Genomic DNA, 18,114 nt, shown 5'->3' on the forward strand with positions numbered 1-18,114 from the left:
TTCAATAATAAATGTTATCCAAACAAACTCTTAATTTATTTTTGTTGAGCTGAAATTCAACTTATTACATTAGGCGGAATAGAATCTCGCATTTAAAAATATTTAAAAAAAGAAGTACTGAACTAGTGTCTCTAAACCTACATCAAATATTTAAAATTTTGAAAAAAGAAGAAGCAAACAAAGAAAAGAAAACTGATTTCTTTGTTGGGTTTTGGAGAAGAATGCGAAAGAGTAAAGTACTAAACTTGGTGACAACTTTTGCCATTCTGAGAATCGTAGACTCGACCTCTATAAAACGGACATTAAGGGTCCGTTTGGATAGAACTTATTGCTGAAAACTGAAAACTGAAAACTGAAAACACTGTAGCAAAATAATTTTAAAATGTGTGAATAGTACCGTGAGACCCATTTTTAATGAAAAAATTGCTGAAAAGTGAAATTTGTGGGTCCGTGAACAGTGCACGAATGCACTGTTCACAGAAAATTGGGTCAACACTTGCGGCTGGTGGGAAAAAAAAAAAAACCAAAACGCGGACGCAGAAACGCCTATCCAAACTCCACCTAAGAGATTTCTTTGTCCTAGGCTTGGCCTTCCCATTACTCTGTCTCAATTTGATGTTTGGTGGGATCCCAACCAAGGTCCAAGTAGAACGAATAAGACACTAAGAGTATATTTGGTAACTGTTTTTTCCCCTTATCTTCTGTTTTCAAAAACAATTTTTCTATTTTTGAGACTAAAAAATTTGTTTGGCAATCCGAAATGGATAGAAAACAAAAACTATTCTCAAAGCTTAATTTGTAAAAGAAATTGAAAGCATGCAAAATGCTGTTTTCAGTTTCTAATTTTCAAAAGTCAATGAAAACACGCATTTACTTTAATGAATCTGTCTTTTTTTATAAGTTAGCATTAGAGTTCAAATTCTAGTAACAACATATTTTAGTATTTTCTATTTTTTTTTCTTCCAAAAACTATCTTTTTAATTTCAGCTAACCAAACATGTTTTTTATTTCAAAAATACAAGAAAAATGTTTTTCCTTTATACTCCCAAAAACAAGTTTTTGAAAATAGAAAATAAAAATTGTTACCAAACATAACCTAAATGGGGCAGTTGGACTCAGTTAAAAAAAATTGAAAACATTTAGCTAAGATAGTGGTCCTATTTTGTAAGCAATGTTTTAGTGAGAGTTATAGATATATTTTTACTTGGTTGTCCTTTAGTTGCGTCTCTACTTAAACATAAGGAAATATGGGTATTTTGGACTAAAAAAAAATCAATTCCAAATATAGAAAACCTCTTAAATAGTAGTATAGATAAATTCAAATTGAAAAGTTACATTAAACTTAAAATAAAAAAAGAGCCTCATCGCATGTGTTGAATGTGTGTGATGAGGCTAGTTTAGGTTTAAAATTGTAAGATGAAGTTACCATTTTTTTATTCTTCTTAAAAGAAAGTTACAGTACATTTTTTTTAATTATGAAAAGAAATTGTTGTAGATTTGAATTTCTTGAATTCTTAAATATTGTCTTTTTTATTAATCCAAACTGGATTTAGATTTTCTAAATTTCCTAGAGTACTCTACATATAGAATTCTTTAAATCCTAACCATTCTTTTATGATTTAAGGGTCTAGATTCTGTCATATTAGCATTCCACTAATAATACACTTAGAATAATAAAATAATGTTACAAACAAAACAATTAAGATTATTGTTAGGGAAATGTTAATATGGCAAAATCTAAACCATCCAATCATTAAAGGATAATTAAAATGGAAATCTATTTAGTAGAGTACGCTAAGAAATCTAGAGGATTTAAATCTATCTAAACTCTAAAGAAAAAAAAAGTTGAATTTCCTTTTAAAGAAATTTCTTAACCTTTATATATATATATATGAAAAATTCTTAATTTAAATTGTAAGCTTGAACATGATATATTAAAAATGTACGCTTTACACATTTTGTGTGTGGATACTGTTAGTTCAATGAAAATTAAAAAATTAAAAAAAAAAATCCTTTTAATTTTTGGATGAACTTGATTTAAGACTTAAGAGCGAAGCATTTAGCATTGACAAGTGTGGAGGCTCTTTGTATGTCAGTATCACCGACACACCGGATTGGCTAATATTTAAAGGCCCATCTGAAGATCAATTGAAATGAATTAGAATTGAGCCTCTCTCATCAGTCCTCACTTATAACCAAATCCACCAATTCATTCAAATCAATATAAAGATGGGAAGATCTGATTTACCTCAGGAAATGGTGGAGGACATCCTTTCAAGGCTTCCGGCGAAATCTTTAAAGCGATTCAGTTGCGTAAACAAGTCATGGTCTACCCTTTTCCAAGACCCATGTTTTATTGCCAAACACCAGCATTTGTCTCAAAAGAATTGGAGTATTTTCGCGTACGGCGTAGACTGTGAGGCCGATAAGCCTGTGGTGTTCTTGCATCCTAATCTTGATGATGATGCAGCTGATGATGATTTTGATTCTAGAGGAATCATTCTGGAATCGCCGTTTTTAGAAGAGCCAAAGCAAAGCGAGGAAATAGTGGGATCTTGTATCAACGGCATAATTTGTCTGAAATATTGTGTTGAACATAATAATATCCATGACTTCGCCTTATGGAATCCGGCATTCAGAGAATTGAAGGTGCTTCCATCACTTCCTATCCACTTTCCATCTAATGTTGACTACGAAGACGTTGGTTCTGCATTTGGTTATGATTCCAACTCTAACGACTTCAAGGTAATTACAATTCTCTCCTATTGGAACGATCCTGGCTACACAGTCCCATGGGACCCTAGCGTGATTATGCATACACATGTCGAGGTTTACACCCTAAGTATTAATTCTTGGAGGCAAGTCGACTGTGACACCGTTTCTCATATCAATTTTCCTGCTCCATTTGGTGAAATATACTTGAATGGAGTTTATCATTGGTGTGGTACTGCCCCTGGTATTGCCAAGGATTACGACGTCATTGTATCCTTTGACATGAGAAATGAGGTGTTTGGAATTTTAAGCACGCCGAATTTGAGCGATATTTTGGATCCTGCATATGTTTGGGAGGCTTTAGCTGTCCTAGGCAATTGTGTTGCTTTGGTTGTTTTCGATTCTCGACCGACAGATAAAATCTTTCATATTTGGGTGATGCGTGAATATGGCATTAAGGAGTCTTGGACCAAACAATATGTTATTGGACCCTTTTCAGGAATTACGAATATAGTCGGTTTCGAGCTCCAGATTCTTCTTTTAGGTGACAAGATTCTTATGGTGGAGGACAATGGACAAGTAGTCGTGTATAACTTGAGTGCTCAAAAAATTAAGAATCTTCGAGTTGGAGGGCTTCCAAGCTTGTTTAGAGCTTCACAGATTATGGTTTATGAGGAGAGTCTAGTTTCAATTATGGGTTGAAATGTCGATTATATCGAATTTGTCATGTCCTAGATCCCTAATTATTTGTATAACATAGGTAAAGACACATGCATCTTTCAATAAGTAATACACCTTGTCAGTGTTCCATAGAAAGATGACGTCTTGTAAAGATTATTTTTAAAAATCTTTAAAATTTCAATTCTTTCTTCCATGTTCAGTCTCTAGAATATGTCGATGGAAAGCTAAATTATGTGGATGACTTTATTTGTTGTCTGTAATTCATTTTGTGAAAATCCATTCTAGTTGAGACAAATCGTCCTGGATAAAGATTAGGGTATGGCATGTGGATTTACACCTAGGCAGCATGGACACGGCATGCTTTATCAGTAGCTGTTTCCCCCTTTGCCCTTTTAACTTCTCCAAGTGCTTCTTTTCAGTATACTTTGTCCATGGAGTACGATTTAATTCCACTCATTAGACCACATATATATATATATATATATATATATATATATATATATATATATATATATTTAGAGGAATCGATAGTAAACTTTATTGATAAAATAACATGGTATACAATTGAGAAGAGAAAAGGGGTATTCTTCAAACCAAGAATAGGTTTCCCCTTTGTCTTTGGCAACACTAGCAAGAACTAGAGCAAGAACTAGAGCAGCTTTATTACATTTTAAAGGCACACTAACAAAAGAAAAAGAACGAAAACTTTCACAAATTAAATTAAAGTCTTCAAGTATCACGCAACCTCAAGAAGGTAGACTCTATCAGAATTGAGAAGATCCATAAGCAATAATGTCAAGGAAATAATTGCTTTGACAGAAAAGTAAAGCCTTCCTCGTAACAACAGCAGCAGTCCACAGAGAATTTGAAGCTTTGCCTATTCGGTCACAAGTCGCAGCCATAACTTCTCCTTTGTGGTTTCGGATTAACAAGCCTATACCAACTGCATGAGTAGATTTGGTTTAAGAGATAGCCACATTGAGTACTGAGTTTGAAAGTAGAATCCGATGGAGGTGGGCACCATTTGACCGGCATTGAAGTCGAAGCAAAGACATTTTTCTTATTGGCTTCCATAAATTCCAGAGTGTAGAAGGAAGCTCGTGACCTTAAGTTGCCAGCTCTTGGGATTTTGTTTTCAAAAATCAGCTTATATATTCCTGAATTCCCAAATCATCCATGCCATAACACAGAGTATGTCAAAATCTGGATACGTATACTATAGACACATGTACATATTATTTGTGGCTTGGCTTTGATATGCTTCTAAAACAATTTTAAAAAAACTGCTTAAAAACAAATAAATATTTGTTATAAAACAAATTTTATAAGCTTTGAAATATATACATAAGCTTATACATATTGGATTGGTTCTTGATCTTACCTACCCCTTTTACATTTCTCAATTATATCTTCCTTTCAATTTTAATTAAATTTATCATGTTACCTACCTAATGGATACCGATGTTGATTTGAAATATAGGAATTGTAAATATTTTAAAGAAAACGAATGTATATATTTGCAGGCTGATATGAACTTCTACTTTTTCTTTTTTCATGCCATTGCTGGGTCTCATTTATGGATTGGATGATTGTCTACCTAAATCCAGCTCATGTAAGAAAGATATCATTCCCACTTCAACAAAAAAAAAAAAAAAAAAAGAGAAAAATATCTTTCCCCTTCCATATCTATCCATTATCTACTATTTTATCTATTCTCTGTTTGTTTGTAAAAAATACAAATTAAAAAGCTACAAGCATAAGAGAGAATTAGGTAGATATAGAGATAGATATGCGGAAGAGTGGGACTGGGAGCCTTCACAGAAATACTAGTACTGGTAATAGTATTTATTCGACTTCACCCTTGAGAGTGAGCACACCCCAACGCGGCTTGGGTTTGTGTTTACAAATTGCCCCAGGGCCAGCACTCCTCTCCTATTGTCTTCCCTAAGAAACTTAGCAAGGCCAAGGCTTTATTTTATTTTATTTTTTATTTTTAAATTTACTGTCCTACGCACCGTAAAATAAAATTTGACAACTCAAATATGGATGGTGAGTTAAAGGAAGACTGAATTGAGGAGGTTTGAATTTTAGAAAATTGAAATGACATAATGCAAATTTAGAAAACTGAAATGAAAAATGGTGAAATTTAGAGAGTAAGTTTTGCATTTTAGCATTCTTTTAACTATACTACTGATAGGCCCATTCGTTACATGGTTTTAAAAATAAATGTGTAACATATTCTTGATCTATCATTAGAAATATTTACAATAATTTATAAATTTACAATAAAATACTCACTCTGTCCCAATTTGTTTGTCCTATTTGAAAAGTCAAACTTTTTAAGAGAACATTATTTATTATCTTGTTTGTCTTATAAAAATGTATAAATTTACAAAACTATCCTTAAATAAATTTATCAGCTTTTTTTAAAAGAGTTATTCTTAATGAGGCAACTGAAAAGGTGCTCAAATTACATTAATTTATTTAAATATTTGTTAGTTTTCTCTTCAAATAGTTTTGAAAATAAAGTAGGGGTATAATAGGAACATTAGTAAACTAATAACTTTTATTTTTAGAAATAGGATAATATTTTGGGACATCTCAAAATAGAATAGAAGACAAACAAACTGGGACGGAGGGAGTATATAAATAATATTTATATATTATTGTGGGGGGTAAAAACTCCTGAACAGACATTTGGGCTTTGGGTCTGGTTGGCTGGTACCAGTTTGTTGTTGATCAGGGCCTTCAGGCCCACAAGTCAATCTGCACTATAAAGATCCGAGGAGCTGTCTGAGGAGGAATGTCTCCTCGGACAGGCCCAGGGATGGCCCTGGGACTTGCTAAACGGGTTAAAGACAAGCTTCTGGAAAAACTGATGGGTAGGAGGGTGATCCAAGCACCCTCTAGAAGCAAGGATGTGAGAGAAATATCTACGGAAAAGGCTGCTACCACCACATTAAAGACCCTGCATCTACCTCCCTAACTGCATTAATGGGGAAGTGACCTCTGAACAGTAGGGGGCAGCCCCCCTGTTATCTGTTTGAAGACTTCAAGGTAGCGGTGGAAGTGACGGGAATCCAAGGAGAAGATTTATATGACACGTGGATGAACCAGTGAAGGGGAAGTATATAATGAAACAAGAGAGGAAAGAGGAGGGGATCGACATTTTTCTTACTGAGAAAACAAAAACAGGAACTAAGAATTGTAAACTTGGGCATAGAAAGAGAATATTTATACAACTCGTCCTCGGCTTATGTCCGAGGAGACCCCTTTGTCACATTTGTTTATCATTTGCGTAGATTGTGGCACTCTAGCTTGTTAATTAACTTCCAACATCCCAAACCTAGGTTTCAAACTCATATTCTACAAATTTCATTGTATAAGGCTCATTGGGCCTGAGCCCATCACTAGTTTTTTGGTCCGGGTACAATTGTGCACTTACAATTGGCGCCGTCTGTGGAAAATCTAGCATTGAAGGAATTGGAACATCATGGCAGGCTTGGGTTCGCATCATGTAGAATCTCAGGGATCACAGCCCGAAGATCTTTTTGAGCGCCTTGAGCGCTGGAAGGATCGAGAAGGAAGTGTTCATACCGTATATCATGGCGCGAGTCATACACGCGGCGGAGGCAGTGCCACCCATGAGGATGATGTCAAGGGCATGCAGAGGGAGATTGACCACCTCAAGAAGAAGCTGTGCCGTGTCAGACGAAGACAGGCTTCACCCCCATCCAATCCTTCTTCAGGGGAATCCCGGGGAAGCAGTTATAGCTCAAGGTCCGGGACTCTCCCCAGCAAAACCTTCTCTTGCGAAGAGGATGAACTACCTAGTCGTAGGCATCAGAAACTCCCCTCCAGGGGCTTGGGGAACGACGCTATGAGCCGAGCATTACACCAACTCTCCAAATCACCCTTCTCACGCAGGATTGAGAATGGAAGGCTCCCTAGGCGGTTCACCCAACCCACCTTCACCATTTATAACGGCCGGACGGACCCAGTGGAACATGTGAGCCACTTTAATCAGAGAATGGCGATGCATTCTCACAACGAAACCTTGATGTGCAAAGTCTTTCCTTCTAGCTTGGGACCTGTTGCTATGAGATGGTTCAATGGTCTAAAGTCGGGGTCTGTCGGTTCATTCAGGGAACTTACTAGGGCATTCGCATCTCGATTCATTACATGCAGTAGAGTTCCTCGACCGTTGGACTTGCTATTGTTTATGGCCATGAGGGAGGGTGAGATGTTGAAAGCCTACTTTGACAGGTATTGGGAGATGTTCAACGAAATAGATGGAGATTTTGACGAGGTGGCAATCAATACCTTTAAAGTAAGCCTTCCCACTAACCACGACTTGAGGAAATCCTTGACCAAAAAGCCAGTACGGAGTGTATGTCACCTTATGGACCGTATTAACGAGTACAAAAGGGTTGAGGAAGATCAACAGCAGGGTAAGGGTAAGGCGAAGGTTATCCCGCAAGAGAGAAGGGATTACAGGTCGGACAGGTATCACAATAATAAGTCGAGGAGAGATTACTCTAAGCAATCTGGCTCAGCCACTCCTCAAGTAGTTAACACTGTATTCCGAGAACCAGTGCACCAACTACTGGAGAAAGTTCGTAAGGAACCCTACTTCAGATGGCCTAGTAAGATGGCGGGGGACCCTACGAAGCAGAATCAAAATCTTTTTTGCTAGTACCATCAAGATGTGGGTCACACTACCGAGAAGTGTCAGACCCTCTGGAACCATTTGGAACAGCTTGTTAGCGAAGGGAAATTGAAGCAGCACCTGTACCAACCTAACGGACAAGGCAGTCAGTCAGGTTCAAATAATCAGAAGAATAATTCATCTCGGCCACCCTTGGGAACGATTAACGTTATCTTCGCTGCACCTGGCAGGACGGTTCTTGTCCTACCAGGATGATGGTGGTTGCACACTCCCAGGCCAAGGAGTCAGGCTTGAAGCCGAAGAGGATTAAAGGGAATGTGCCTGTCTTGAGATTCTTAGAGGAGGATAAGGTTGGGACCATCCAACCCCATGATGACGCCCTGGTGGTCACTTTGAGGATAGGAAATTACGACGTCAAAAAGGTGATGATCGATCAAGGCAGCGGTGCAGATATTATGTATCCCGACTTATTCAAGGGGCTAAGGTTAAACCTGGAGGATCTCACTCCCTATGACTCCCCACTAATAAGCTTTGAAGGAAAGACTGTCATACCAAAGGGGCAGATTCGATTGCCCGTACAGTCTGGATCAGAAACAGTCGAGGTGGATTTTATTGGGGTTGACGCGTATTCCCCATACACGGCCATTCTTGCCAGGCCTTGGTTGCACGCTTTGGGTGCTGTCTCCTCGACTTTGCATGTTAAAGTAAAATTCCTCTCGAGGGAATTCACCGAAGAAATTCGTGGTAACCAATCAGCGGCAAGGCAATGCATATCGACTGCAGTATTGTATCAAGCCAAATCAGAGTCCTCAGCCTCAGTTATGAAAGACTTATAGCAATTAACGACTTTGGATGCGCCCGATGCGGTGACAGTAGAGGAAGCCATATGTGAAGATTTGGAGAAGTTTCTGATAGCCGATAATCCCAAAAGGTTCTTTTAAGTTGGTGTACATTTACCACACCAAGAGAAGATGGAATTGCTAGAGTTTTTTAAGGACAACATCAATGTCTTTGCCTGGGATCCCTAGGAGGCTCCGGGGGTTGACTTGAGCTTCATATGTCATCATTTAAACGTCAACCCTGCCATCGTTCCTAGGAGGCAGCCACATCGGCGTTCCTCTAAAGAGCATTCTGAGGCTGTTAAAGAAGAAGTTCTCAAGCTCAAGAAGGCTGGGGCTATTAAAGAAGTTTTCTACCTGGAATGGCTGGCGCATACAGTTGTGGTAAAAAAGAAGAACGAAAAATGGAGAGTATGTGTGGACTTCATAGATTTAAACAAAGCCTGTCCAAAGGACTCGTTCTTGATGCCACGCATCGATCAGCTTATGGATGCCATGGTCGGACATCCTCGGATGAGCTTTTTAGATGCCTTCCAAGGCTATCACCAAATTCCGTTGGCAGCAGATGATTAGGAGAAGACTGCCTTCATTACTCCAACAGGGAACTATCACTATAAAGTGATGCCGTTCGGATTGAAGAATGCAGGGGCTACTTACCAAATGATGATGACCAGAATGTTTGAGTCGCAACTTGGAAAGACCATTGAGGTATATGTGGATGATATGGTAGTGAAGAGTAAGACAATACCCACGCACATGAAGGATCTGGACGACACCTTTCAAATACTTAGAAAGTACAAGCTGCGCCTTAACGACTCAAAGTGTTCTTTTGGGGTGGGTTCCAGAAGGTTCCTAGGCTACATGGTGACTCATAGAGGGATAGAGGTGAATCTGGCGCAGGTCAGGGCAATCCAAGGCTTACAGCCACCTCGGAATCCAAAGGAAGTTCAGAAGTTGATCGGAATGATCGCTGCTCTCAGCAGATTTATCTCTCGGTCAGCTGCCGGTGCAGGCCTTTTTTTCCAACAGTTAAATAAATGAAAAGGATTCTAATGGTCCAAGGAGTGCGCTTTAGCCTTCCAGCGACTTAAGGAATATCTTTCCCGGCCATCTCGACCGGAGGTTGATGAAGTCCTGTTTGCGTACCTAGCTGTGGCTGTCCATGCAGTCAGCCTGGTCCTTATAAAGGACGACAACGGGGTACAAAGACCGGTTTATTACGTTAACAAATCCTTGAATGAGGCTGAGGTGCGTTACTTGCCCTTGGAGAAGGCACTTCTGGCCGTAGTCCATGCCACGCGAAAGCTTCCTCACTACTTCCAGTCCCACACTGTCGTGGTTTTGACCCAACTACCTCTCAAGTCGGTGTTACGAAGTGCTTACTACTCCGGAAGGGTAGCTAAGTGGGGAACTATTTTGGGAGCTTTTGATATCAAATACGTGCCACGCATCTTGGTGAAGGGCCAGGTTCTCGCAGATTTGGTGGTGGAGTTTACTGAACCATTGTTGGAAGAAACTGCCAAGGAATCACACATGGATGAAAAATCAGTTGGCATGATCATGGACAAAGGACCTCCGATTTGGAAAGTGTCCATTGATGGAGCAGCTAACCAGAGGGGGTCTGGTGTCGGACTTGTTTTGGTATCCCCTGAGGGAATTGTCTTTGAAAAATCATTGAGATTAGCGTTCTCGGTAACTAATAACGAGGCTGAGTACGAAGCGGTCTTGGTCGGTATAAACATGGTGCGCAGGATGGGGGGAAAGGAAGTTCATATATTCTCGGATTCTCAGTTAGTGGTCGGCCAGGTGACGGGGACCATGGAGGCTAGGGATCCATAAATGCAAGAGTATCTGACCCAGGTCAAATGTTTACAATCAGAATTTGATTCATTTATCCTTTCTCACGTTTCTAGAAGTGGAAACACACATGCAGACTCATTGGCCACCTTGGCGATGTCCTCGGCTCAGTGTCTACCTAGGATTATCCTCGTTGAAGACTTGCTAGAACCCACTCTGACCACTGTAAGGGCCGTCCATATCCATCTGATAAGGCCCAGACCTAGCTGGATTGACCCTGTGGTATCTTTTCTGAAAAACGACGTTCTTTTCGAGGACAAGTCTGAAGCAGATAAGATCCGTCGAAATGCGCCTCGTTTCTGGCTATCCAAGGATCAGAAATTGTATAAACGCTCCTTCTCCGAACCATACTTGTTATGTGTACACCCTGAGTCAACGGAAGCACTTTTGGAAGAATTGCATGAGGGAATCTGTGGAAGCCACACTGGGGGAAGGTCCTTAGCCCATAGGGCTCTGACTCAGGGATATTGGTGGCCCAATATGTAAAGGGAAGCTCAAGACTACGCGAGAAAATGTGACCAATGCCAAAGGTTTGCTCCCAACATTCATCAGCCTGGGGGAGTCCTTAATCCTTTGTTCAGTCCTTGGCCTTTCGCTCAATGGGGATTGGATATAGTAGGGCCTTTTCCGAGGGCTGTGGGAAACAAAAGATGGTTACTCATGGGAACCGACTACTTCACCAAGTGGGTTGAAGCTGAGCCCTTAGCAAATATTAGGGATATCGACTCCAAGAAGTTTATCTAGAAGAATATTATCACTAGATTTGGGGTACCACACACACTTATCTCAGATAATGGTGTTCAATTCGATAGTAGAGCTTTCAGGAAGTATTGTAGTGACATGGGCATCACAAACAGATACTCCACCCCAGCTTATCCTCAGGGAAATGGGCAGGCCGAGGCCGTTAATAAGGTCATAGTCAGTGGACTCAAGAAAAGGCTGGATGATGCAAAGGGCAGATGGGTAGAGGAGCTACCTTATGTTTTATGGACGTATCGGATTACGCCGCGCAGATCCATTGGAGAAACACCATTCTCTATGACTTATGGGGCTGAGGCGGTGATACCTTTAGAATCTGGTTTTCCCACACTAAGGACAAGTTCTTTTAGTCCAGAAAATTATGATGGTCTCCTGCAGAAAAGCCTGGATTTGGTTGAGGAGCGGCGAGAGGCCGCTATAGTCTAAATGGCTTATTATCAGCAAAAGTTTAAACGAGGGTATGATGCCCATGTGAAGCTGAGGCCACTAGCGCCTAGGGATCTGGTGTTGAGAAAAGTTGTGGGTACTGCCAAAAACCCAGCTTGGGAAAAGCTAGGACTAAATTGGGAAGGACCTTATTGGATCATCTCTGTAGCAGGCATAGGATCATATCGGCTAGTTGATCTAGATGAAAAAATTGTACAACGCCCCTGGAATGTAAACAACCTTCGAAGGTATTATTATTAATAAAAAGTGCTTTTATCGTTCGTAGTTCAAAATATGAATATGTATTTGGGTTTATCTCTTACTATTTTTAAGAATCAAACAGAAACTTGGTCATGTATGGTCCTCGGACAACATACCTTGTGGAAATTGATATCTTATTAAGTATCAAACAGAAACTTGGTGATGCAGTGTCCTCGGACAACATACCTTGTGGAAATTGATGTCTTATCATTTGTTAAACAGAACCTTAGTTATGCTGAGTCCACAAACCTTCTACTTTAGGGAAATTAACATCTTAAGTTACAATTCTTAAGAATCAAACAGAAACTTGGTCATGTATGGTCCTCGGACAACATACCTTGTGAAAATTGATATCTTATTAAGTATTAAACAGAAACTTGGTAATGCAGTGTCCTCGGACAACATACCTTGATGAAATTGATGTCTTATCATTTGTTAAACAGAACCTTAGTTATGTCGGGTCCACAGACCTTCTACTTCGGGGAAATTAATATCTTAAGTTACAATTTTTAAGTATCAAACAGAAACTTGGTGATGCAGTGTCCTCGGACAACATACCTTGTGGAAATTGATGTCTTATCATTTGTTAAACAGAACCTTAGTTATGACGGGTTTACAGACCTCATACTTTGGTGAAATTAACGTTTCAAGTTACAGATTCTAAGTATTAAATAGGAATTTGGATATGTATGGTTCTTGACCCATATACCTTGTACAAATTGATATCGTGCTTACCATTAAGACAAATTTTGTTTATGTCAGGTCCTTGAACACTTCACTTTCGAAATACTAGCAAAAATCCATGTCATATTAGTGTTGAGATGTTGATGAAGCATTTTGATCACTTTATGCCTCAAATTGAATTCTAAGTTAGGTTTTTAGTCGTGCATCATTGTGTCACACATGTTATACTCTTGAGGCATAATTTGTAAAGTATAAGCTAAGCATGTGTACTATTGTTTAAAGTTATGATAGTTCAAATATTGAAAGCGGAGTTAGTTGTTCCACTCCTTTTTTTTTTTTTGCTCATGAGAAATCTTATAGTAAAAAAGTACAAGTCAAATGAAGATTAAACAAGACAGTCTTTCATTAATTGCTTCTAATAAATATTACAAAGGAAGTCTTTGTTACATAACAAAAAAGGGAAAAGTCCTGGGCTCGGCCCTAAGATTTTGAAGGAGGGTCCTGCTCGGGAGCGCTGGCCGCTTCAGTACTTTTTAGCTCCACTTCAAAGGACGATTGTGCTTGTTTTTCTTTATTTGTTGCTACAGGTGGAGGGACGATAGGCTCGGCGCTGTGGCTTGTAGCTTTCTCAGCACCTTCACCCTGTTCTTTCTCTTTATTGGAGCTCGTAGGTTCTGTAGGAGCAGGAATGGGCTCTGGGATCGCAGGAGGGGGCATGGAAGGAGCTGTCTCAGGGGCAGGGGTGACAGGAGGAAGCTCTTCTATCTCCTGTATGACTAGGGGAAGCCAAATGTTCTCGGGTTTCCTCAGCTCAGAAGTTGAAGGAACCCCTGCTACATTTAAGGCTTCCCCCCAAACTTACTGGCAGTATTCTCGGCACAGCGCGGCGAACTCCTCTGTCAGTTGGTCTTCTGTCGCCGCTACCCCTTCCTTGTAAGCAGCCTTCTTCGTGGCCTCCAGCGAGTCCTTCAAGGTGCGGGCCTCGTCCTTCATCTTGGCAAGCTCCTTCTTCAAGTCAGAGTGTTCCTGCTGAGCTTTGGATAACTCTTCATCCTTCTGACGAAGAAGCTTGCGTTGCCCCTCCACCTGGGTCTTCATCGTCTTCAAGCTGGCCTCGGCGCCGTCCCTTTCCCTTTTTAGCTCCGCTAGCTGTGTGGTGAGCTTCTCATTTTGCGCAAGGGCCTGACCTAGGGACTTCTTGGTCTTTAGCCGAAGCTCCAGTTCAAGCCCAGCCTTCTTCCGAGAATCCTCCACCCACTTCTCGGCGGCAAAGATTTCCTGGACGGCTTGTGACAAGATATCAAAATGTCAAAATGTTAAACGCGTAAAAATGTCTCCTACAGTGAGGTGTGATAAAAAAAAAAAAGGTGAAGATAAGATTTAAAAACTTACCAAGGCCAAGTCCCTTTTTAGCGAAAGGAACAGGTGGGACTGATTCATCTTGTCCAGAGCCTCCATGTCCTTGGGTAGCAGGAGAGGGCATTCCAAGGCATCGGCCAGGTGGAGAGCATGGCCTTGTTGGAACATCCTGATATTGGACTGACTAGAGATAGGTGCCCCGTCCAGTTTAAGCTCGGGAGACCAGTTAGCCGGTGCACGGCGCACTTCGGCAAGATCCCTGATCTCCCCGCTTTCCACTGACGAGGCACGTCCCTTGCCTTTGTCAGGTCTTTGTTGCTGGGGTTGTTGTTTGTTGTTGTTTCTGCTTCTTCTGCCTCTCCCCATCTGCCTCCTCGGCCTCACCCTTCCTTTTCTTCTTGGGCTCCGCAACGGGAGGCTTAGGATCGGATGGAGGAGGGGGTGGGGGCAAAGATGGGGGGACCTGTGACCCACCTGCTCCCTTCTTAGAGACTCTCGCGCCCCTTTTGTGCATCAGCTCCTTCAGGGCGTCCATCTTTTCTTCTTTGGAGCTGGAGTCAGGGCGGGCAACTACCAAACCTTGTATCCTCGAAGTCTTGGCAGGCTCATGCTCCTCGTCCGAGAGGATGACAAACGGGTTTCCTCGAGGCCTTTCGACGTCTTCGAGTTGAAACTGGTCTATCTCCTCGTCTAATGAGTGCGGTGAGGATGCTTACTCTTCTTGGACGGAGACGGAGGTTGTCTGAGAGTGCGCCGAGAGGGGAATTGTTGCAATTGGGCACGTGTACAGAATGATGGTGGGATCGTCGGGAAGATCGTGGTCAGAGAGGAAACTTGGTCGTGCGACGTTTATTCTTCTACGTCGCTTATCCCCCGCGATGATTGCGTTTTCTATTTCTTGAAAGTCCGATGATATAAGGTTGTATCCTAATATCAAATGTGCTGCTCTCACTTGTAAATCTTCACTCACGAAGACTTCTGAGCGCAGGACGCGATTTAAGTCGGCAACGTTGCAGAAGCTCAGGCGTGGGCGTACGTGCTGTTTATCTGTGAGAAGAGGCATCCGAGAAGACAAACATGGTCAGATTCTTAATAAACATCAAGACCAGAAGCAATAATGTGCAATAAGAGTTAAAGCATTAAAGGCGGCGGGATTGAATCACGGGTTAAGTAATTTAACTCCTAACGAGTCACACCTGGATCTCCCTATATGACCGGGCAGTGAGGACCGTCGTACCAATTCCCTGAGGTGATGAGGTAGTCGTCCTTCATGCCTTTGTTGGATTTAGGCAGACAAGAGATCAGCCTAACTATACTGGACCGCGACTTAATGTAATACCCTATATTTTTGAGTTTGTGTCATTCGTACATGAAGGCAACATCGTGCCATGTGAGGTTTAAGCCCATATGCTTATTTAAAGCGTCGACACTACCTAAGACCCTAAACACGTTTGGTGTGCACTGGTCTGGGTATAACCTATGGTTGCGAAGGTATTCTCTAGTCACATTTCTCATAGGGAGAGTCATTCTACCTTCTATGAAGGCGATCATGAGAATGATGACTTCTCCCGTTTTTCTAGCGCCGCCTATGGCTTCTACTGGGCAATACTTTAGACCTACGTCGTTGGGAATATGGTACTTGGCCCTAAACCCTTCCATACCGGCATCGGTATCAACCAGGCACTTAAATCTACCCATCTAGGAGAATCGAAAAGGCAAGTTTAAAGAAGAAAGAAGTTTAGAGGGGAGCCGAGGATAGAATCTGAGAAGGAAGGAGTAAAGAAAAGCAAAAACTTACTGGAGTTGGTTATGCGGTTCTTCACGAATTTTTGGAGAGAAAAGGTGATGGTTGATACTTTGATACGATTGATTTCTGCAGAAATGAATGAAGGCGCGGGTTTCCAAGCGTTTTGACGTGCGGGAGGCGGCCTTGAAATTAGATTTGTCCCGCTCAAATTTTCAGGGGGCAACTTGGACCGTTGGATGTTCATCTTACTGTTGAACGTGGGGAACTGGATGTAACTTGCGGTCATAAATGCGCGCATTTCGGATTTCGAAGCGTCAGAAGCGTTTTTCAGGGAACGAAAAGATCCATACACGCGCGGTGGTTTTTAAAGTGTGTGGGAGGTAACCTGGTTGGATCAAAACTCTATTTCTCTCCTCGGATGGGTGGGAAAAATAAAGTTTTGAGGGGCTATTGTGGTGGGTAAAAACTCCTGAACAGACATTTGGGCTTTGGGCCTAGTTGGCTGGTACTAGTTTGTTGTTGATCAGAGCCTTCAGGCCTACAAATCAATCTGCACTGTAAAGGTCCGAGGAGCTGTCCGAGGAGGAATGTCTCATCGGACAGGCCCAGCGATGGCCCTAGGACTTGCTAAATGGGCTAAAGGCAAGCTTCTGAAAAAACTAATGGGTAGGAGGATGATCCAAGCACCCTCTAGAGGCAAGGATGTGAGAGCAATATCTAAGGAAAAGGCTGCTACCACCACATTAAATACCCTACATCTACCTCCCTGACCGCATTAATGGGGAAGTGACCTCTGAACAGTAGGGGCAGCCCCCCTGCTATCTGTTTGAAGACTTCAAGGTAGCGGTGGAAGTGACAGGAATCCAGGGAGAAGATTTATATGACACGTGGATGAACCAGTGAAGGGGAAGTATATAATGAAACGAGAGAGGAAAGAGGAGGGGATCGGCATTTTTCTTATTGAGAAAACAAAAATAGGAACTAAGAATTGTAAACTTGGGTATAGAAAGAGAATATTTATACAACTCGTCATCGGCTTACGTCCGAGGAGACCCCTTTGTCACATTTGTTTATCATTTGCGTAGATTGTGGCACTCTAGCCTGTTAATTAACTTCCAACATCCCAAACCTAGGTTTCAAACCCATACTCTACAAATTTCATTGTATAAGGCTCATTGGGCATAAACCCATCACTTGTTTTTGGGTCCAGGTACAATTGTGCACTTACAATTATTGTTTAAAATTATTATTTTCGTGCGTGTTCTAATAAGCATTACTGTTTACTCAAAAAAATAATAGGGATGTTTATCCTACATTGGTTGTATATGTCTAGTGTCCGCTATTTATAACCCCAGTTCACAACAGTAAAGGTTAAGCCCTTTTGTTGTTGTACTCTAGTTATGTAATGTATAATAAACCCGATTTAAAACACTATTATTATTTTTGTTTGGAATTGTGTATGTCTAGTATTCGCTGTTTATAACCCCAATATGTAACTACAAAGAATAGGCCCCTTTGTTGTTATACTCTAGTTATGTAATGTATTATAAATCCAGTTTAAAACACTATTATAATTTTTGTGTGTGTTATAATAAGTATTACTTTTTACTCAAAAAAAATTATTATTGTTTAAAATTATTAACCAATCCCGATTTGAATTATGAAAAGATTATCCCTATTTGAATATTTTCCCTATTAATCATTTCTATTCTCATAAAAATAATCCCAGCGCTTTTATTTATTTATTACTTTTATTTTTTGTGCAACACTTGTATACCAAACTATATACTTCCAAATTTAGTTTTCAAATGGATAGACAAAGGTATTAGTTTACGGATTATAAATGTGGAAATAAATATGCACAACACATGCACAAGAAGAAAAAAAAAAAAAAAAATCTTCGTACTAATTATTACAAAAAATTAATGACACAGTGAAATTGATATCTAACTTGAAACTAAAGTATGTGTTTACGTGTGTGTCTTATGCGTGTGCATTAGAAGTAAAGGTAATTTACACAACTTTTATGGTAAGACAATAAGCAACATGACTTTATGGTAATTTAGAGTGATCATTTTTTGAACCATCCTCCTCTTCTCGGAAAATTATTGTGTACTTCC

General features: G+C 40.5%; 1 protein-coding gene across 1 annotated transcript; it reads left to right on the top strand.

Moving 5' to 3' along the window:
• Window positions 1-2,174: 2,174 nt before the first annotated feature.
• Window positions 2,175-3,677, top strand: LOC142621161 (F-box protein CPR1-like). The gene has a single exon (XM_075794478.1). It carries the CDS (start codon window positions 2,230-2,232, stop codon window positions 3,412-3,414), a length of 1,185 nt encoding a protein of 394 aa, XP_075650593.1. The 5' UTR covers window positions 2,175-2,229; the 3' UTR covers window positions 3,415-3,677.
• The last annotated feature ends 14,437 nt before the right edge of the window (window positions 3,678-18,114 follow it).

Source organism: Castanea sativa, chromosome 12, assembly GCF_040712315.1.
Source record: "Castanea sativa cultivar Marrone di Chiusa Pesio chromosome 12, ASM4071231v1".
NCBI lineage: Eukaryota > Viridiplantae > Streptophyta > Magnoliopsida > Fagales > Fagaceae > Castanea > Castanea sativa.